The 23,371-nt window shown below is 45.4% G+C and overlaps 1 protein-coding gene across 1 annotated transcript in view; it reads right to left on the reverse strand.

The window, feature by feature from the left end:
• The window catches only part of Cdk9 (Cyclin-dependent kinase 9), an 82,858-nt gene that overhangs the window by 58,506 nt on the left and 981 nt on the right, over positions 1-23,371 (reverse strand). The window contains exons 2-4 of the mRNA XM_070529438.1: positions 22,135-22,216; positions 21,891-21,981; positions 18,354-18,520 (exon numbers count right to left, since the gene is read on the reverse strand). Of these exons, the coding sequence (XP_070385539.1) occupies positions 18,354-18,520; positions 21,891-21,981; positions 22,135-22,216 (340 nt within the window). The remainder of the gene's footprint in view (positions 1-18,353; positions 18,521-21,890; positions 21,982-22,134; positions 22,217-23,371) is intronic.

Genomic DNA, 23,371 nt, shown 5'->3' on the forward strand with positions numbered 1-23,371 from the left:
AGTAGTTCTCTAATGTGGTCGAGGTTATTCAGAAGTCCTCGTACATTCCACTGTAGTATTTGTGTATCCATTATGCTATTTGTGTTTAGTGCTGTGTGTTTAAGACACGAGGATTAGCTCACGGGCCTTTTTCAGGTGCCGTGACGGGAGTTTTGTCTCTTTTGGAGCGATCGAGAGTGCCTCGCCGCTCCTTAGGCGCTGGTGGTGCCGACTTGCTGGTGGTTGTGTCTATCGCCTCTTGCGATGCACTGGACACGCGTTCCGAGCACTTTGTTTGGCGTGAAGGCCTCGGCACATTGGACGAGGCCTTTTAGGTCACCTCATCACAAGATATGCGATATTTCGGGAGTAACGCCAGCCACCCACCATGGAGTCCTACAAGGGGACGCTGCAGGACCTGTGAAACACAGCCTGCAAACGCCAGCTGTACATTACCACTATAACCAAATATGAGATAACCTAGGTTGGCTATTCACACAAGCTTGCTGCCTGGAAAAATTGGAAGTAAAACGAAGCCAGAAGACAGGAAAAGTGGAAAGTAAGGAAAAGATGAAGGTTGTAGGGAGAGAGAGACAGGAAAAGGCAACTACCGATTTCCCCCGGGTGGGTCAGTCCGAGGGTGCCGTCTACGTGAAGCAGAGGCCAAGGAGGTGTGTTGCCTCCGCCGGGGGGCCTTAAAGGTACAAACACCCAGCATCGGCTCAGCCTCCAGGATCCCCCTTTCCCCAGACACAGCTAAGCCACGCGCGGCTACACGCAGGAGGGTCCAACCATCGTGTGCTCGGGTATGTGGTGTCGCAACACACCAAACGCCTGCTGGCGCAGACGCCCCTGCGGGGAAGATTACCACAGTTGTGGCATACAATATTGCGGCGGCGCATGCCCTGCCCTATGCTCGAAGCAAGTGCCGCTAGCAAGTGCCTCGAAGCAAGTGACCCTTCCGGCTTCCAAAATCCGCACACGGCGCTCGCTCATCTCGAATGCCATATCATTGTTGCAGTTGGACTGGAACAAGGTGCGCGCTGCCGTGGGCTCACTTTGGTAGTGCTTCAGTGTGCTGGTACTGCGTGTACAACCTCTTTTTACTGTGACCGGGTTCAAAGAGTTCTTTGTAACAGTATGGCAATTTAAAAGAATGTCCAGTATATCTGAAAGCAGTTTTAATGGACAGGGTCAGAAAATCATAAGTATACTGAAATGTACCCATCATAAATGTATAGCTATATCTGGGATCGTTATAAGCGAGTTCGACTGTTGTAATATCTGCTTCCCCAAGTAGTCTAGCCGCAGTGATGTAAACAAGCTATCCTATATAATGGGCAATTTTTAAGATCCACTAAAGAATTTTCTTAAAATCTTGGTGTGTGTGTATTATATATACAGTCGCTGACTGATTTTTTGCACTCCAAAAATTCGGACATGCTCGATTATTCGGGCTGCTTTGCTGCACTGCCATTTTCCCCATAGACCATAATGTATAACAACTGCCGAAAGTTTGGATACTTTGCAACCTCTCGTCTGATTTTTCAGACACTCCGTGAGCCAACTCGATCGAAAGCACTACGCACCGACTCTGACCGGTGCATGGTTCAACTTGCTGAACGCCATTTTTGTTTTAAACGGAGCCGCCTCGCTGCCTCACGAAGTGGCGCTACTGCAAATCCCCGCTCATCATCATCATTTCTGCCTGGTTCGCGGTTACAGCAGTTCAGGTCTCACCTTAGAAAGCCATGTCACGACAATGCAGCAGCTGATTTGTTTGTTTCTTCGTGCACGACGCTGCGAGCAGGCCGTTTTTCGTTTGTGCAACTGGTGTCGGCACGGTGGTGTTTGCTTTGTGTGCTGTGTCAAGGTTTCGGTGATCCAACGCGGTGTACGGAAACATCGCGTCAAGTGTCTAATGGTGCCGACAGTGCCTGCGCAGACTGTGCTAGGGAATGCCGGCAAGCGGGTGCTGGGAGGCCTAAGATTTGTCACCTTCCGATGTGGTCCCTACTGACGCGGAAAATGTTCTGCCGAAACCTGCGCGGTGGTTGCATTGCGATTCCGGACACCGTCTCATTTGAAAGTTTCGCAGGTGCTGACACTGCTGTACTGACATGCGCAGAACTCGACGACGGCGAGATCATTCGTCAGGTTTCTGCTGCACTGACGGACGATGACTCCGAGTCGGAAGATGACGCACCATGTGCCACGCTGCCGTCACATGCACAAGCAGCGACTGTGCTTTCAGCCGCCTATAGTGACCGCACAACCCTCTCTGAGATTCGGGCTTATCAGATTGCGCGTAAACGGAACAGCGTGCGACGGCGTACTCACGATTTCTTCAAAGCCCGATAAGTGCATGGAAATAAAGGATTTCATTTTTTTTTTAATCTGCTTTTTCGGACACCTGTTTATTCAGACATTTCCGCAGTCCCCGTGAGGTCCGAATAAATGGTCCGCGACTGTACATATATATATGCATGCTTTAAACAACTTTTTTAACAAGATTTCATTCAATCCCGAAATCTTGGGATAATTTGCACACACTGAATCTTGCTAGATGGCTGGAATTTCAATTTGTTGTGATTGCTTGCATGAACATGCTTTTTTTCCAACTTGTCGGTCAATCACGAAAACTAGGTGCTTGTGAAACTTTTACAACACAGCCATGCCAACATGCTAATACACTACTAGCACACAGTTCTTAGGTGGTTGTTGTAGAGATCATGCTGCCTTCCTTGCACCTTACCCCAACTCGTATAACCTTGATGGCCATTTTCCAAGCTTGATTTCTGGGAACCACTGCCATGGTGGGAACATGGCTAGCATACCAGAGCTACTTTCCTGCAAAAGCTGTGCTTTTCCTTTCCTGAGGAGAGTCAAACGTGCTGAGACACATCAACAGGACACACCCCGATTGGATCACTGATTTCCCTAGGTGCACCCTCTCACCCCAGAGCCCTGAACTGCTGAGGGTTCGTTTGCTGCGGCAGATGCTGAAATGGCCTGCCACGAGTTGGACAGCAGACCCTTTGCTCCAGTGACTTATTTAGGTCAGCAAACTACCCAGTTAGACTAGTGCCAGCATCATGTATACTCAAGCAGTCCTGAAAGAGCCTTTGCCCATAAGCTGCGACTGCCACACTGTGGTGTATCTTAGGTTAATAACGCCATGTTTGTTGACAGTCTGACCTTGTAGAAATTTTCACACCATGCCGGACACTTAAACAACCTGTCTGTAGCAGTGTTTGCGCACTGTGGACTGGAGGAGCATTACGCCCTTTCCTGATCGTCACTCGCTAGCTGGACCTCGCAAAAGCCCATGTCCATACAATGTAGAGACCCTTTGGTGGATACCTATGCCCTTTTTTGGTATGGCTAAATATGCCAAATGAAGCAACGCACATGCATTCAACTCTAAGTACAGTTTATCACTCTTCTGCACCTTCACACATTTCAAAAGTGCTTAACCAAATTTGATGTTGCGGAGGCTGAGGCACTGCACGTACATTGTGCCGAAAAAAAAAAAAAGTGACAACTGAATTCTCGAATCAAATAGCAAAGCCTATTTGATTTGTATTCAAAATTTCGAATAGCTCTCACACCTCTACAAACCACATATCATTTGTCCACTTTAGTGCTTCCAGTACATTATACACATGTTTAGGTCACTGTGATTGCAGACTGCCCAAACTTGTCACTCCTCTCATTTGCTGGTTCAATCCAGATCTGTGTATCCTATGTAATATAATCACATCACATTTACTTATTTTACATCAAATCACACGACGCATACTTATACCTTTTTTCCATGTGTGACACCTTATTTTCTCGTTACTAATGAGAGCAGCGAGGGCTGGAGAAGCCATCGTAGCATTGCCTACTACATATGAAATGGAGTACGGTCGCCAACTGATTATTCGAACCTTCCAGGAACTGAAAAATAGTCTGAAAAACTCGTTCACCCCCCCAAAATAAAATTTATTAGGCTTAGAGTGGCTTAAAAAAAAAAGAAATCTCTAACCGTTCCCTGCTTTATAGTTACACTTAGAGGGGATCAGATTTGCTTGGATTTGCGCAATAGTGATGTCTGCGTACATAGTTTGACAAGTGCGTCACCGTGTTGGCGATCTCTGTTGTTGGAGACCACCATAGAGATCGAAGAAACGAGCCAAGTTTCTTCTCCCCACTTCGCTCTCGCGAAGGCACATGAAGTGCTGCCGATCACAGAAATGCAAAGCTGCACAAAGATGCAATGTCTCCAAGACACACCTGCCCTGGAGATGCACCACGAGTAAAAAGCATCATCATCATCATCAGCCTGGTTACGCCCACTGCAGGGCAAAGGCCTCTCCCATACTTCTCCAACAACCCCGGTCATGTACTAATTGTGGCCATGCCGTCCCTGCAAACTTCTCAATTTCATCCGCCCACCTAACTTTCTGCCGCCCCCTGCTACGCTTCCCTTCCCTTGGGATCCAGTCCGTAACCCTTAATGACCATCGGTTATCCTCCCTCCTCATTACATGTCCTGCCCATGCCCATTTCTTTTTCTTGATTTCAACTAAGATGTCATTAACTTGCGTTTGTTCCCTCACCCAATCTGCTCCTTTCTTATCCCTTAACGGTACACCTATCATTCTTCTTTCCATAGCTCGTTGCGTCGTCCTCAATTTGAGTAGAACCCTTTTCGTAAGCCTCCAGGTTTCTGCCCCGTAGGTGAGTACTGGTAAGACAGAGCTATTATACACTTTTCTCTTGAGGGGTAATGGCAACCTGCTGTTCATGACCTGAGAATGCCTGCCAAACGCACCCCAGCCCATTCTTATTCTTCTGATTATTTCCGTCTCATGATCCGGGTCCGCCGTCACTACCTGCCCTAAGTAGATGTATTCCCTTACCACTTCCAGTGCCTCGCTACCAGGGGCGTAGCCAGGGCGGGGGGGGGCTTATGGGGCTTCTTTTTGACGCTCAAAAAGACATTTAACCGCGAAGATTGCAAACTCGGGCTGGATTTCGTGGCAACGTTCATACACCGGAAGCAGGGGCGTAGCCGGGGGGGGGGGGCTTATGGGGCTTCAGCCCCCCCCCCCCCCGAAATTTTTTCGTGCTGTCCATGCACCGCCGACCAAAGTGACCTCCGGTGCCGGAAATCACTCTGGATTTTGTCTAGAATGTCTTTTTGACGCTCGAAACGACATTTAACCGCGAAGATTGCAAACTCGGGCTGGATTTCGTGGCAACGCCCATACACCGGAAGTCACATAACGCCAAGCAGTCCCATCCGAGCACAAAGTTTCGAGGACGCTTTGATGGTGAGCGGGCTCGCCGCGGCACCTCACTGAGGCCACGGAATCTGTGGAGCGCATGGATATCAATTGCGAAACTTTAAGGGTATAAATCTCATAAGCTCTTGATGTGAAAGGTGCATTGACATTTCCAAAGTTGAGCTTTAGATTTTCAATTGCGGAACTTTGTGGGTTTAATGTTGTTATAAACATTTGACGCCAAATGTCTATTGACTTTTCTAAAGTCTTACATCGTAACATACAACGAGACAAGCCAAATCAACACACTAGCAGACGAGTTGACAAACAGGCAGCGAGGTCCAATGAGACGAAGCGTTGGGGTGGTTCATTTGTGCCGTCATGTCACATAAAAAAATAAACCTTTTTTTTAACCTACGCCAGAACATCCATGTCAAGACACTCAAGCCAGCCAAAGTAAATACGTTCTTATTTATTTTTTCTACTTTGACTTTTATTCGCGAGCACACATTGAGCCTCTTCGATTTTTTTTTGTTCTCGCTACCCTAACCGCGGGCTGCCAGAGCCAACCAGAGCGCATACGTTTTTCTCGTATGGCCCCGACCACCGTGCGGTACACTTTGGTGCGAGTTCGGTTTGCTCTGGCCAAGTGGATTTTCACCGGACAGAGTTTTGGACGTTTCCTGGCTAGCAGACGAGAAAAAAAAAACAATGGTCGCTCACCGCCATCACTGTGGGGACTCGAAGGATTGCACCGCATTCCTTGAGCGGAACCTTTCCGGAAAGTCTTCTTTCGCCGCTGTAGGATACTGACCAGTATGCGTATGGTTCTCAGTGGACCAAGCGTCTCATGTTTTCTTCGGTATTCCTTCCGTAGCCCCATTAGGTGCCCGAAGTAGGCATTAGATTCTGGCCAAGATACTTTCCTATGCGTTTCTTTTTCCTTTCGGTGCCTCCGCCTCACAGAAAAAAAATACATTGTTGCGGCGCAGCGAATTGTCGCATGGTGAAAGTTCGATTTTGATACTTCTTTTGCGGAAAGTAATGGGCGACGGGACGCTTCAGTTGCCGGATACGTTTATTATATTATTGCGAAAGCAATTATATGGACACTCCAGGCGCATTCCTGCCATCGCCCTCATGTTTCGTATAAAGTCCAAGGGTGATAACATCGTGACCACGTGCTGCATGCTGTATGTGCGAGTGAAAGCGTAGGAGGGGAGGTGGAATGGGTGAGCCGACGATGGTGGCTCAGTCTTGTGTGCGCAAAGGAGAAAAGCGGGGAGCAAGCGTGCCGCCTTCCGTCGCGCGCAATACATCGGGGGGAGTGGATGGAATGGGGGCGGAATCTAGGATTCTGTGAATCTATGATTGTGCAACATGTTTATTTGCCTTGTTTGACGCATTATATACAGTTACTTCTTTATTACAGTATTATGTACGCATTATATACAGTTAACTTATACAGTTACATACATAGACTCATTGGAGACTTATACATATACTTAAATATCTTGTTGCGAGGTTTTGTGTATACATGCAGTGAACTTTGTTTCCAGTGACACTTTTTTGTCCTTTATCAAGCAGTATTTTCACATTTGCATATCCCATTGTATCTTTGCATTTCTAATGTACGAGGGCGAGTCAAATGAAAGTGAGCCTACCCTAACCGCGCAATAATGGTTCGGTTCATTATCTGCGAGGCATGCGCGTAGGAGAACAGCATGTCTCATTCACAAAAGTGACACGCAGGTGTGAAGATAAATGTTCTTTAATGCTCTCATACACTGGGTTGAATATGGTTGCGTCACATAATGGACACTTCAAAAGTTGAACAACTCGGTGTCGCGAAGTTTTTGACAGCTGAAGGTGTTTCCAAAACAGAAATTAATCACCATATGACTGCCGTGTACGTTGAATACTGCATTTCATTGACCACTGTGAAGCGTTGGAGCAAACGGTTCAAAGGACGTTGCAAAGACATTCCAAGACCGGGCCAAAACCATCGTGCAATCACCCCCCACACAATTTCAAAGGTTCATGAGCTGCTGAAACAAGAACGGAGGATAAGCATCGATGAACTGGCAGACCGTCTGAACATCAGTCACGGTTCGGTTCACGCCATAATTCATGAGCTTCTCGGCTATCGGCTCTTTGGTGCGCAATGGATCCCCAAGATTTTTATCCATCGCGAGAAGACGAAGAAGTTTCGCGCTGCCTTGACTCATCTGATCGGGTATCACAATGAGCATGGCGACTTCTTGTTTGCAACTGTGATCGGGGACGAACCTTGGTGCCACTATTACGAGCCTGAAACACGACGGCAAAGCTTACAGCGGAAACATTCGAATTTACCACGCCCAAAGAACGTAAAGGCCATCATTTCCGCTGGAAAGGTGTTATTGACTTTTTTTTTTCGATCGACAGGGTCCATTACTGATAGAATTTGCTAAATCTTGAGAGGCTATCAATTGTTTCCGATATTGTGAAACGCCAGAACGGCAGCGTGTCACAATCAAGAACGAACAACGTGGAAAATTGATGAATGGGGCCATCTTGCTCCACGACAATGCCTGTCCCCACGTCGCTTATGTGGTTAATACAAAACTGGCAAAGTTCAAGTGGGAAACGCTGCAACATCCGCCATACAGCTCAGACCTGTCACCTTGCGACTTCTACATGTTGGGGCAACCGAAAAAACAGCTCAAGGGAACCAGATACAGACTTTTTGAAGCAGCAACCCAAGGAGTTTTATAAGACGGGAATCATGCAACTCGTTAGTCAATAGGACAAATGTCTAAATTCTCATGAAGACTACTTTTAAATAAAGTACCCCGTTGTTGGCTCATTCATTTGACTTGCCCTCATATATCTTGCAGAACTCCTGCTTTTTATACGTGCTCTCTGTCGCGACTATAACTTCGGTGCAATTACTCACGATACACGACAAGGGACAGCTACTCCTGCGTAATACAATGGAACAAACGACAGCGTCATTGAGATTTTTCACTGGCCATTGCATATATACAAGAATGTAAGCACGGTTCTTGAATGACAAAGTTTCATTAAGATATTTGTCCCCAACTTGTTCAGTTCATTGCCTTTTAATTTTTCATATCAGCGGCATGCACTGCTTTCCTGGTTTCGAACTGATATAGTTCTTAAGTTGGTGTGATATTTTCTTTACTTAATAAATAGACAAAAAACATGAAAGCATTTACGTCAGTTATGTTGGGCACAATTTTCAGCACATACGAGTATAATATTTTATGAAAAAAATACATATTTTACTTGTATTTACAGAGCGTTGCTTTCAAGAATTCGTTTGCGGCATCTTTGGCAATGACAATGCAGTTATTATTCATGTATTTGATCCCTCGATAAATTGTTTAAGAGGAAGCTTTAGCTCGGGCCCAATCCGACGCGGCCTATTCAAATACTTGTAAAACGCAGAAACGCTTTTCTGAGATAATCCTGCTAATCGCTTTTATTGAAATTGGTTGCATTTGAGAGAGAAAGTTAAATCCTAGTGTCTGTTGGAAACAGAACTTCGATTTAGGGCCTGAATTTTGTTTAAAATATTTTGGAAAATTCGAAAGTTTGAAAAAATAGAAGCACGGCGTTTACAAACTAATAGCTATGCATGAAGAACAGATATTGTGGTTCTGTAAACGGCATTTATTATAACAGTCAAAGCGGACAAGTTTGCTGTGTCAATTTGTATCTTACGTTAATTGGTTACGTTGTGTACAAGGGTTCTGCAAAAGCCGTATTTCCACAATACTAAATTGTTTTGAGATTCATGTGTAACATATTTATTTTGTCCGCTGTAGATGTACTATTAGATGCAATTCACAGAATAGTGATATCATTTTTCATTGTTGAGTCACGGAGTTTTAAACTTGATAATTTCGTTTGCCGAAAATTTTCAATTTTGGCCAATTTTGAATAAATAATTGACCTCCTAAATGAAAAATTCGAAGCCAGTAGTCACTAGAATTAAACTTTGTCTTTTAAATGCCACAAACCTCCTCAAATTTGCTGAAGTGGTTGCAGGAACAAACGTGCAGCTATATATATATATATATATATATATATATATATATTGGGCCAGTGGCGTAGCCCCCCCTGAACAAAATTTCTGGCTACGCCACTGCTCGCTACCTATTGTAAATTGCTGCTCTCTTCCGAGACTGTTAAACATTACTTTACTTTTCTGCAGATTAATTTTTAGACCCACTCTTCTGCTTTGCCTCTCCAGGTCAGTGAGCATGCATTGCAATTGGTCCCCTGAGTTCCTAAGCAAGGCAGTATCATCAGCGAATCGCAAGTTACTAAGGTATTCTCCATTAACTTTTATCCCCAATTCTTCCCAATCCAGGTCTCTGAATACCTCCTGTAAACACGCTGTGAATAGCATTGGAGAGATCGTATGTCCCTGTCTGACGCCTTTCTTTATTGGGATTTTGTTGCTTTCTTTATGGAGGACAACGGTGGCTGTGGAGCCGCTATAGATATCTTTCAGTATTTTTACGTACGGCTCGTCTACACCCCGATTCCGTAATGCCTCCATGACTGCTGAGGTTTCGACAGAATCAAAAGCAACCGAAACGTAAAAAAAAGAAATGCAATAAGTGACTATGATGATAGTGCCGACTGAAACAAGAAAAAAGCAAGAAAAAGTGCTGTACCCTGGATCGTTTTGTCAGTCAAGTGAGAGCGGACATGGCCTCCAAGACCCGGAGAATGTTGCATGCTCTATAGACAGTTTTACTGGCGCGATAACAGCAGCGAGAGAGCAGCCCGAAGAAACTTCCGGTCATGGGCCTTATCAGTCAGCTGCGCCCAAACGCAAAGCATGTTTTCAAATTCTTCCACAGTATGAAAAGTCTATTTTTTAGTTTTAAGATAAAAGGCGTGCGCATTACGCCTTGAGATTAATACATAACTTTTTCGTATAACTTGCGGCAACCTTGTCTTGTAAAATTGTTATGTAAAGAGGGAAAGTGTTGAAAATTTGCAGGCTTAGATTTCAACGCACTCCTGCTACTCAATATAGGCGCCCGCCAATGCTTTTCTTGCTTGCTAGATTTAGCGGGCTATGTCAGTGAGCAAAACCAGAAGCCATTAAGGGCCTATGTTTGGTTTGTAAACAGTGAAGTGGTCTATTGAAAGGATGTGCCTTGCAACGTCGGAGGCTATACAGCGGGCCAGTGGAAAATCCAACGTGGCTGCCCCCAAGAATGGGTAGCATCATAGAGTTTCATACAATAATTACTAGAGGAAACTCTGGTACTAGTGTCTACAGAAGCTGCAATGGGAGCGGTTGTACCAGCATGGGAATTATGGGAAGTACATGGATTTGCCTAAACTTCGTCCTTCTGGCTTAAAACAGCTTTGCGACTTTGTAAACTCATTCTAACAATACTGTGTAATAAATAATTAAACGTTATTGAAATTGTCCGACAACAGGATTTGAACACAGGACCTCTAGCACAGAAGCCCGATATTGAAATCATTAAGCCAGAGATGCATGTATCGACAAGCGATGTGAAACGCCCTTATGAATTTATCGTGGGCATGGGGCATGCCAGTGCCTTGAGGTGCTTGGCGCGTTTTTGATTTGAATGAATGAATGAATTTGTTGTTTTATGGCGCAAAGGCCAATTATGACCAAAGAGCACCAGGTCGTTGATGATGAGTTTGCCGTGGATAGATGAATTCCGTAAGTTATTGTGACATAGCGGTAAAGGGGCTTAAAACCAATCTCTGTAAAGTGCATAAAAGCTATATGTAATAAAATTATGGCAGTGACTAATGAGTACTAATAAGAACAAAAAAGAGACATTGTGATAGAATGATCATACTTTAAAACACTTGAAAGCCAACCTTTGCAAGACGCCCTACTGCCTAAGAGAGCCCTTAAAACGGAAGGGCCTGAAGGCATGTTCTGTACAAAAGTATCACAGCGGCATCCCCTTGAGAGAGGATGTGCTACAAATTTGTAGGGCTAACAACATGTACGACAACATCATTTAAGAAACTTAGGACTGCTCTGGTGTCAAACAACGGTTCTGTACCAAGAAACATTACAGGACGAAGGGGGATGTGCTGCCGGTATGCTAGTGGAAAGTGTTTCTCTCTGTTTTGGCTTGCCGACACTCCAGGAGGGCGTGGAGGACGGTGAGCCTTTCACCACATCTACCGCAGGATGGTGGTTCATTTCTAGTTAGCAGGAAACTGTGTGTGGCATATGTGTGTCTTATTCTGAGACGACAGAATAGGACATCTGTTCGTCATGTTTTTGTTGCGGAGGGCCAATTACCCAGTTTTGGTTTAATCAAGTGAAGCTTATTATTTGTTTCAGCATCCCATAAGTGCTGCCAGTGGCTTCCGAGTTTCTTTCGGATGAAAGGCTTTATTTAGGTAGGTCTAAGGCAGGCAGTGCAGTGGTAGAATGGATATCTTGTGAAGCAATTGATGTGGCAATTTGGTCAGCCAGCATATTACCCTCAATGCCCCTATGTCCAGGCACCCAGCATATTATGACTTGCTGCTGAGACATGTACGATGTGAAAATGACGGAATAAAGCTCGGTAAGTACAGGGTTTCGATGGTTGCGGAGGAACAGTAGGCCTTTACAACGCTTAAAGAGTCGGTGTATATAATGGCTTTGTGCAACTTCGCTTTCTTGATTTGTTTAACAGCAGACAGAATTGCATAAGCTTCCGCTGTGAATATGCTTGTCTTCGAATGCAGTCCATTGGACTCGGAGAAGGATGGTCCAATTGCAGCATAAAACACGCCAGCACGTGATTTAGAAGCGTCAGTGTAAAACCCCATGCACGAGTACTTCGACTGAAGTTCGAAGAAGTGCATTCGAATATGTGCTTCTGGGGCGTGTTTCATCACCTCTACGAATGATGTATCGCATTCTATGGGCTTCCACTGCCATGGCGGCAATGGCTTAGCTGGGACCATTAGGTTTTGCTGAAGAACTGGAATTTCCTCAGCAAGCTTTCTAATGCGCAGAGAGAATGGTTCTCTTGCTGCAGGTCGATTATTAAAGAGCATTGCAGATGCCACGTCGTTAATGATTGCATAAGAGGGATGGTCGCAGTTTGCATTCACCTTTAGAAAGTACATGAAACTGGAGTATGACCTATGAAGATGAAGCGACCGCTCATTAGCTTCAACGTAGAGACTCTACAGGACTTGTCCTGAAGGCACCGGTCGCCAAGCGGATTCCTAAGTGGCGAACAGGGTCAAGCATCTTCAAGGCGCTTGGACTGGCAGATTGATATGCTATGGCCCCATAGACTAAGCGTGTGCATATAAGACTTTTGTACACGTTCATCAGACACTTCCTGTTGCTGCCCATGTTGTATGCGATAAAAGTTTAAGAGTGTTCATTGATTTTAGACATTTCTCTTTTAGGTGCTTTAAGTGTGGAATGAAGGTCAATTTTGAATCTAATAGGACTCCTAAAAATTTGTGTTGTGTGACAACTGGTATGTGCTGCCCACGTAGTTCTACACTGGGCTCTGCAAATAGGCCTCTTTTTCGTGTGAAAAGGACACATGAGCTTTTAACAGGATTCAGTTTAAAGCCGTTTTCCTCTGCCCATTCACACACTTTGTTCAAGCCAAGCTAGACATGTTGCTCATAAATAGAAAGGTTGCATGACTTGAAGCGTAGTTGTACGTCATCTACGTATACCGAATAAAACATGCTCTGCGGTATAGATAAGCGCAAGGAATTCATTTTGATTATAAAAAGGGTACAGCTTAATATGCCTCCTTGTGGCACCCCAGTTTCTTGTGTAAATGGCCTGGATAGAGCATTGCCTACCCTAACGCGAAATGTCCGGTTTGATAGGTAACTTTCAATTACATTAAGCATATTCCCTTGAATACCCATTTCTGAGAGGTCTCGCAAAGTCCCATATCTCCTAGTCGTGTCATATGCCTTTTCCATGTCTAACAGAAAGAACGAACTGATTATGGATAAAGACATTGCGAATGCCTGCCTCAATGTGCACGAGCTGGTCAGTAGTTGACCTATCCTCTCTGAAGCCGCACTGATAAGGGTCGAGCATTTTATTCGATTCAAGGAAATGTAAAAGACGACGATTTATCATTTTCTCGAAGAGTTTGCATAAGCAACTTGTTAGTGCTATTGGGCAGTAACTTGAAACGTCGGACGGGTCCTTGCCTTGTTTCAGGACCGGTACTACAATAGCTTCTTTCCATGAGGATGGGAGGTATCCAGCAGCCCAAACAGGGTTAAAAAGTGCCAGAAGTGTCATCTGTGTATCAGTGTACAGGTTTTTAATCATGTCATACATGATTTTGTCAACTCCAGGGGCAGAGCTCATACACGAGCTCAACGCAGCTCTAAGCTCGGCAATATTAAAAGGACAGTCGTACGGTAGATTTGGTCTGCATTTACGGTTTATTGACTTAAGTTCTGCTATTTGCTTATATTTAAGGAATGTTTGTGAATAGTTTACGGAACTTGATACACGCACAAAATGTAATCCAAGGGCATTGGTCTGGTCTTCCAAGGTATTTCCTCGCTCATCAATCAAAGGTAATGGGTTGATTTGCTGCCCTTTTAGCCTTCTCAGTCCATCCCACACTTTAGCCTTCTGGGTATAGGAATTGCTGCCCGAGAGAAACCTCTCCCAGCTTGCTTTTCTAGCCTGCCGTCTCGTGCGCCGTCCTTGTGACTTGATGTGTTTAAATGCGATGTGATTTTCCGCTGTAGAATATTGGCGCAATCTGCCCCATGCCTTATTTTGTCTTTTTCGTGCATCCTTGCAGTCTTCATTCCACCAAGGAACACGTTTCTTAGATGACTGACCATTTGTTTGTGGAATGAGCTTTTCAGCTGCATCAATAATAAAGGCGGTAAAATATGCTACAGCATTACCTATGCTAAAATCACGTATAAAATTTTATAAGTAAGTAGATTCCTTAAAACGCTTCCAATCAGCGGAGTCAAGTTTCCAGCGAGGTACCTGTGGGCGAATGTCGTGTCTTGTTAGTAAGTTTAAAGTTATCGGAAAGTGGTCGCTCCCGAATGGATTTTCTACAACGTCCCAGTCTAAGTAAGAAAAAAGTATGGAAGATCCAAGCGCTAAATCTATCGAGGAGTATGAATTATGCGCAATATTATAGTAGGTAGGTTTCTTCCTATTAAAAAGGCACACACCGGACATCACAAGAAAGGATTCGATCAGTCAACCCCTCGAATCAGTCCTGGAATTTCCCCAGAGACTGTTATGAGCATTGAAAGTCCCCGACAATAAGAAACGGCTCAGGAAGTTGATAAATAAGTTCGTAGAATAAGTTCGTGCTCATGTGATAGCTTGGAGGTACGTAGATAGAGCAGACGGCTATTAATTTATTAAAAAGAATTGCTCCAACTGCAACTGCCTCGAGGGACGTCCGAAGCGGCAAGTGTTGGCAAGCAATAGTTTTATTGACAATTATGGCTACACCGCCGGATGAGGTGTTCACCTCGTCATGATCTTTACGAAAGATAGTGTGCGACCAGAGAAAATTTTTCTGTAGCTTATAAGTGCGTTTCGTGAACACACAGTACCTTTGGATTAAATCTGTGTAGAAGTTCGGTTACGTCGTCAAGATTGTGGATGAGACCTCTCACATTCCATTGCATAATTTGTGTATCCATTTTGATAGAGTTGGATACTGTGTGTTCTGGAAAGGAAAGGTTAGTTCACCGGCGCTTTGCAGGCGCCGTGACGGGAGTTTTATCTTTTTTGGAGCAATCGAGAGATCCTCGCAACTCCTTAGGCGCTGGTGGCGCTGTCTTGCTGGTGGTTGTGTCCATCGCCTCTAGCAAGGCGCTGGACATGCACTCTTCCGAGCGCTTTGTTTGACGTGAAGGCCTCGGCACGTTGGACAAGACCTTCGAGGTCACCTGCCCGGAGGCACATGGCCCCGTCTGCTGGGTTGGCGTAGCAGCGCTAGCTGCAGCCGCCGGGGGGGGGGGGGGGGGGGGGGGGGGATGGCATCATTGCCGCCTCACTGGGTGTGGGACGGTCAGCCGCCGGAGACCGTTGTGGCGCTGCCCCCTGACTCGCCACTTCGGCAAATGTGTTCTTAGGCAGGTATGCCACCCGCCTACATGCCTCCTTGAACTATATATTTTCTTTCACTTTGATCGTGACAATCTCTTTTTTCCAAGACGGGCACGACCGCGTGACACAATGTGGAGTGTTCTGGCATGTTTTGGAGGAATGTTCATTGTCACTGCACTTGGCACATGTCAGCTGACCTCGACAATTCTGTGAACTGTGGCCAAACCTTTGGCACTTAAAGCATCTAAGAGGATTGGGCACGTACGGCCTGACACAGAGCTTGATGTACTCGGCCTCGATCGACTCGGGTAGGACACTCGAACCGAAGGTGATTATCAAGTGTTTGGTTTGGATTTCCTTGCCATCTCGCCTCATCTTAATTCTTCTGACATTTATAACATTCTGTTCCCTGAAGCCCTCCAAGAGTTCAGCCTCAGTGAGCTCCAGCAAATCATCGTCCGAGACAACGCCACGGGTGGTGTTCATCGTGCGGTGCGGGGTTTCTACTACTTGGGTCTCCCCAAATGATACTAGTTTAGGCAGCTTCTCAAATTGCTTCTGATCGCGGAGCTCCAAGAGGAGGTCACCACTAGACATCTTCGATGCGTTATATCCTGGACCAAAAACTTCGGTAAGAGACTTCAATACAGTGAAAGCTCGTGAATTCGAACTTCAATAATTCGAATTTATGGATAATTCGAACTGTACGATTTGGTCCGGCCAAGCTCCACAGAAGTCTATGTATAAAAAAGTCCGTTAATTCGAACGCGAGAAGGTTCCCTCACGGATAATTCGAACTACGCTTGCCTGGCACACGGCCAGAGAAACGCGCCTACTGCCTACACACAAGGCTGCATTGCCTCCGAAACGGAGAGAACGGCGAGAGAAGGCAAAATCGGAAAATAATCTTACCGACAAGGGGTCAGCCAGAAGGCAGCGGCGGCTGCCGCCTCTCCGTTCTACGTAACCTCCGAGACTTCTTGCACGTTGCGAATCTCGGAGGCTTTGCAAATCTTGTACAGCTGCTAATTTTGTGCGGAGATGGCACAGCAAGCGCCAAAACACAGCGAATCAAGAACGTCGCAGCTGCGCTTGCAATCAAGAACCAACGAATAAGGACCTTCGCCACCTTCACATGTTCAGCGTCTTTGTCTCGGCAGTTTTCATCGGTTGTGCACCTTTGTTTTCAGCTTAGGAGGTATCGGCCGTCGCGATTCATTGTGATGGTGTTAAGCCTTGGCTAACGTTCATTTCGGTGGACATCGGTGGTGTGGCACAGTCGGACCCAGAGCTTCGACTTGAAGATGGCGTGTGCCCGCGGCACAGGCCATCACTTTCTAACACGCCAAATTTCTTATATGCCCTACTGCTTCCAAATCACAGTGTACTGTTGCTCTCCTTCACTTTCATTAGTTCGAACTTTCGTTAATTCGAACTGAAGCGGCTTCCCCTTGCGGTTCGAATTAACGAGCTTTTACTGTACAAGCAACGGTGAGATTGTTCGCACTGGTTTAGCTGGTTTTTCTGAATGGATCACGTGGAAACGAGGAAAATTGTGGACTTGGCGTCCGAAAAACTGAAAGACCTCTTCGGATCAGGGAGTTTAGGAAAAGCATTTTCCATAAGTACAGTTGGGTTTTCGGCCGCGATGCCAACCACCCACCATGGAGCCCAACAGGGGGACGTGACAGAAGTTCTTGCTAGAGAAACCCTGCCAACGCCAGCCGTACATCGCTGCTAAAACCAAATACAGCATAACCAAGGCTGGCTAGCCACACAAGGTTAACCCTTGCCGGCGGGAAACTAGGAAGTGAGAAGTGATGAGAAGACAGGAAAGATGAAACAAGCGAGAGAGAAAGACGAAGATTGGAGAGGGGAACAGGAAAAGGCGACTGCTGATTTCCCCCAGGTGGGTCACTGCAGGGGTGCCGTCTACGTGAAGCAGAGGCCAAAGAGGTGTGTTGCCTCCGCCGGAAGGCCTTAAAGGTCCGAACACCCGGCATTGGCTCAACCCCCAGGATTCCCCTTTCCCCGGACACGGCTAAGCCTCGCACGGCTACACGCGGGAGGGTCCAACCCTCGTGTGCTCGGGTACGTGGTGTTGCAACACACCAAACGCCTGCTAACGCAGACGCCCCTGCGGGGACGTTTTGATTTGGCCACCTGGACAAGCTCAATAGTTGCAATTAGTGGCGACTGCGCATGCTGGCGGCGTCTCCGGCACTTCGAAGAGTATAGATTGCACTAAAATTTACGACAATAAGATTTACATAGCATATTATACCAAGCCACAGGAACATCTGAATCCACAAGCACGAAGATCAGACAGATCCACATACTTCCCATCATTCCCACGGTGGTACAACGACTGCAGCACAAGAGTTCCCTCTAGTAATTATTGTATGGAACTTTATGCCGCCTCTGACAGAACATGACTGCATCCGACGCCATCTGAGTTAGCCGGCTCAACCTGCGGTCTCTCCTCGACAGGCTCGGTCTTGTAGCTATCATATCGGTCCGTGTACTTCCCATCATTCCCATGGTAGTACAACGACTGCAGTGCCAGAGTTCCCTCTAGTATATTGTAGAAAACTCTATAGGTAGCATGGCTCGGAATGAGCAATTTAGTCCAAAAAATTAAACTTTGGGGCCTAAATGCGTCCAAAAAAATTGGTCGCGAGAATGCATTAGTTCTATGGGAACCCTGGTGTTACATTTATAGTCCGGAATATCCATGAAGTCAGAATTTTTGGAGTCAGAAAAATCCGTCGGTGACTGTACACAGTAGTTTTAACATGTTTACAAGCACAGTACCTGCAAAAATCGTGGCGTACCCCATGTTTTCAAGACATCACAAAGCTCACTCACAGCCCCACGCAGAGGTTAAAGGGCCAAAAGTAAGGCATGCAGCACTCTCACTGCAAGCACTGCCAAAACAGTGACAAATGCTCATCCAAGGGCAGTGTGTTGCAAGCAGACTTCCCAGTACCCACCTTGTTGCTATGGATGAAGTAGAGGCCATTGAGAAGCTGCTGCATAACTTTCTTGATCTCACCCAGTGAAAACTTGACATTGATGTTGCTCAGCAGACCTGCCAAGTCGTGTTCGCAGAAGTCAAAAACCAAATAGAATGTAGCCTTGCAGCGGTTGAAAGGTGTTGCTGTGCAGGACAAAAAATAGATGCAAACAAAAACACACTCAACAGATGGCTCATACTTATGTCACTGCGGCCACTGGTAGCAAGAACCAGCCAGTGAACTAAAAACCTGTTTCTGATCACACCTAATGGCACAGTGGTGACTGTGAATGGTTCACGAATTAGGCGGTAGCTGTGATGTCACATGCAAACCAGCTGCACACAAGGGATGCAACAATCCAGGGGCTAATAAATGCTTATTGGCTGATGAAGTTCATCCTGAAGCACACTAGTAATTTCTACTATGCTTCCCTCACTAAAACAAGCAAAACATTATGCCAGTGTGTTTAACCTTTCACTGCACAATGTTTTATTGATATTATTTATGATGACGTGGGCAACCAGAACCATCGTACTGTGATAGAAAACTTGCACTGATGTTTTTTTTTTTTTGTCTCCAAGCACCCATTTGTGCTTGAGGATAGGTGTGCTCATTTTGTAAGTGTCATACATGACGAAACGATTGCTCTTGCATCTTCGAGCAAAGGTAGGTTCCACACTTCTAGCGGTAACCGATGCATTGCAGTAAAGTGGCAAGTTGGGTGAGTAAGAATTAATGTATTCCTTGAATCGGCGCAGAAAGTGACAGCCACACAGTGCTTGTCCTGTGTCCTTCCTTTTTGTGTTGCTGTCGTTCTCAACACTGAGAATAACTCGTGCATATTCTTTACGTCCACAAAACTTGCACTGCTGCCAATTTTGCGACTAAATAAAGCACCCAGCGCCTTACCTGGGTCAGAGACAAAAATAGCCAATGTGGATTGAAACAAGCCTCACAATGAACTTTGGAAGGGCTGAGTTCTGGCTTTGTTGGTACAACATATTTTCTCGCTTTTACACAAAACTAACACAACTCCAGACACACACAAGCACTTGTGTGTGTGTGTGTCAGCTTCTGTCCAATTTGTCTCAAATTTCTGTGCTAGAAACGAGAAAATAAGCCTTAAAAATTCTGAAATAATTCCGATCCCTTCTGACGTCTCAAGGTGGACACGGTACTGAAGGAACCCTTTTCTTCTTGTTACTTGGATAGCAAGTCTTTTTTAGTAGCTTCTTTCCAGCCCTATACAATGCGGTCCACTTTGGTCTCCATCAAGGGGACAAGCTTCTGTGTAGGTTCATTACAGCTGTACTTCCTTTATACCATGCACATATACACTCAAAACATCATTCACAAATTTTGCCTGCTCTGTGATAAAAACTAGCCCTGGTGCACATTGTTTCATTTTTGCAGCCTAGCAACTTTCTGCCACTGCAAACAAATTATTCTGATCTAACACTGCTTAGTGTCTACTGAATCAAAAAAAAAAAAATATGTCGACAACAACTTTTTGCTTCACTGTGCCCAGAAATTAACCTACAACCGTCAAAACTTGCCTGGAAAATTGATGCCATTCTCGTGAGGAGAATTCCATGCATGCCTGGGTTTAGCTTTCGCCAATGTAGTATGCATATATGGCAACACATCAGGAGCAATACTCGAAGTGATGTTGCACAAATGCAACAATGCACAGTAAAGGGTTAAGGTCAAAGAGATGCCTTGGGCACTACAAAAGAGGGTAGGGCAGAATCTCAAATACAAATAGGAGAACAGGACAGCTGGACAAAAGCTAATAACAGAGTATGTGGACGACAATGAGGTGTCTATCAAGTGTAGCTCTTGCCTTTTGCTCCTGTTAGCCTGTGCACTGGTTTGCCTCCACTATGCTATGTTCAATTACAGTTCCAAGCTAGAACTTGAAATTTAATTCAAGGTTGAAAAAAACATTCATTCAAAGACAACCCTTCAAGATATAAATGAAGGAATGATGTGCTTTGCAGGAAGCTATAATGCCAGCCTATGCAATATCCACCAAAGATGAGGCAGTCAATGGTGGGTAGGAGCAACAGCCAGCATTATGAACATATGATTCACCATTGAACCATCTCTGTTCTTTACATGCACAAAAAGCAAAACGGGAATGCTTTTCTCCCAAACAGTGTGTACAGGCCTCATCATACGAGAGACTATGACAACCTGAAACTGTTAACTACAAAAGTCACTGTCCTTGTTTGTGGGAAACTGCGTGAAGGACCCAGTTTCAAGGCCTTAGGAAAATGTAACACTAATGCTGCAAAGCATTAACATTACTTTGTATTCCGTGCAATAGTCACTTTTTAAGCTCAAGCCACTGCGAGCGAATATGTGCACGCCTGCAATGAGTGACGAAACGGGCCGTCATTTGAACAGATACCTCATCCTTGTCGCTTGAGCACTCGGTTTTAGAAATCTAGAATTTGTTGCTCGATGCCCAGAAGTGCTGAGCTACTACCCAATAGCGCGATGGCAGAATAGGACGTATAGTACATCATTTACATACTAACGGTTGTCACACAGAACAAGCAAACAACCAAATTATGATACATGTGAAGATTCAGAAATATTTTATGCAGCTCTGTACAGCAACACAAATTAACCTAAATTTTTAGACCATGCATCAAGCCAGTTTCGCTACATATTTACTGCCCTTATACAGGCAACACCGAGAGACGTCGCTCAAAATCATTGCTTTTGTAGGTTTCCGCATGTGGGCGACGAGTGAACACGACAGTTATCTACATCAGGGCCGCTATCTTGTACACGTTCGAAAAGCCGACGTTCGATTTTGCCTCACGCAATTGTTCAGGCTGCACCAATATCACGGCCTAGGTCAATCTAGTCCAATCGTGAGAGATGAAATCGAACGTTGGCTTTTCGAACATGTACAAGATAGCGGCCCCAGGTCGCTTGTTGCCGTCACGCGCAATATTTCCTACACGGGGTTTATACTTTATACCTTCCTGGCCGCAAACTTGAAAGGCTTTTTTCACTCAACTTGAAGAGTGGCAAACACAAACATTGCATTTGCGCTACCAAATGTGTCAACCCAAGCTGCTTGTGTTCACTCAACATTTAGTGCACAGCATTGTGAGCACTGTCCCTTCCTCCGCGTGGATCTTATACTAGATAGGCACCGCTCCCCTCTCAAAAAGCTATTCCGAACAGCGTATGACATCCCTTCAGTTGTAAGACGAACGTCGCACAGCCTCAAGCACGCACTTCGCCAAATGGACACCGCCACTTCTAGTCACCCGTGTCTGGCGAGGGCTCCCAGTGCCATAGAAACAATGCGATATGCCTTCAGGTCGTTCAACCCACTTGAGGTAGAAAGCAACGACTCTACCCGAGTCGTGGCGACGGGCAATACGTATTGGCAGTCTTCACTACATCGACCAACGCGACTCCATGTTTTGGCTACATCGAATCGCTCGCATCGCCAAATGTCTCTTTAGAAGCATCCAATGATGCACTTACCTTTTGTGCGACAGATCTCGATCAGGTTGACCACGTTCTCGTGCTTGAGGAGCTGCAGGATCTTAATCTCACGCAATGCAGTAATGGGAAACTGGGCAAGAGAAACGCGACAAGCGGTGTTTTGAGCACACTGCACGGCCTAGGCATACGACACAACGGCGTGCACTGCTGTTGCCTCACTTAAGTGACACATGCCAACCACAAATTCAAGTGAAAAGTACAAGGAATACATGCGGCCACTCACGCCTTCCTTTTCGTTTTCCATGAGCACCTTTTTGAGGGCGACCAACTTCTTTGTCTGTTTGTGTCCGGCTTTGAACACCTCGCTGCAAAAAAAACTTGGGCGTAAGTCTCATCGAACACGTAAAGAAAAAAAAAAAAAATGTTTGGTAGCACAATACCTACAGTACACGCCTAGGGGCTACCAGAACTGAAAACAAGTGTAACCTGATTCGTCGTATTATGCTCAACAATAATGCGTTCAACAGCTGTTGTTGTCCCGAGTATCCGTGGCACATACCCACAGTGGGGGATTGGCCATGAATCGGGTGGTTAAATTAGGTGCATAAAAATAATAAGGGAGTCAACAATTTGAGCATTGGCGTAAAAAGTAAATGTTCTGTGTTTGGAGAAAAAAAAATCACAAGAAAACCAGGAATAAAAATAATAATAATAGGTAAGAACTAAAAGAAAGCTATGGTGGGGAGAGAGAACGATCAGTCTAACATGGAAATCGATTGGTTTCAATGAGGTAATTTTGGATTGCCAAGCAAACATTTCTGTGACTGAATCCAATAATGGAGGCTCTAAAAGATAGGATCACAGGCGCTGATAAATTTAGACCAATAGTGCAAAGCGGGATTTCGAGTAGTCGTTTTCTTATAATAGAAAAACGCCTGCAAGGCAACAAGAAACGGTCTATTGTCTCCGCTTCGCCACGGAATGAGCATGATGGTGAGGGGACCAGATCAGACCTGTGGAGATAGAAGTTTAATGCAGATATACAGCAGCGCAGCCTCATGATGGACACTTCAATTTTCCGTGTTCGGCAAGAATCTCTGTGCCAAGGGTATAAGAGATGTCGGTAATCTGCAGAGTTCGTAATTGCGGAGCCTGATACTGCCTGCATAATGACACTTCTGCGAAATCTAGCAGCAGTAACATGAGCAGTCAACGGGCAGTAAGGAAGAATCGGGCCACTTATCGATGCCTTCGCCAGAGAATCTGCAATTTCATTTATAATTAGTCCTTTATGGCCAGGCACCCAAATCAAACGCATGTTTCTCAAGTACCCAGGTACCAATGATTGAAATGTCCTCATCACGCGAGAATCACCAGAAGCAGTAAAAGATGAGCACAATGATAACGAATCGGTGACTATCGCGGCTGACGTAATTGATGGTCCTAATTTGCGTAATGCCAGCACTACGGCCATGAATTCGGCCAAAGAGATCGGTATGAAATCTGGCAGCCGAAGACAA

Source organism: Dermacentor albipictus, unplaced genomic scaffold (assembly GCF_038994185.2).
Source record: "Dermacentor albipictus isolate Rhodes 1998 colony unplaced genomic scaffold, USDA_Dalb.pri_finalv2 scaffold_22, whole genome shotgun sequence".
NCBI classification, from domain to species: Eukaryota; Metazoa; Arthropoda; class Arachnida; order Ixodida; family Ixodidae; genus Dermacentor; species Dermacentor albipictus.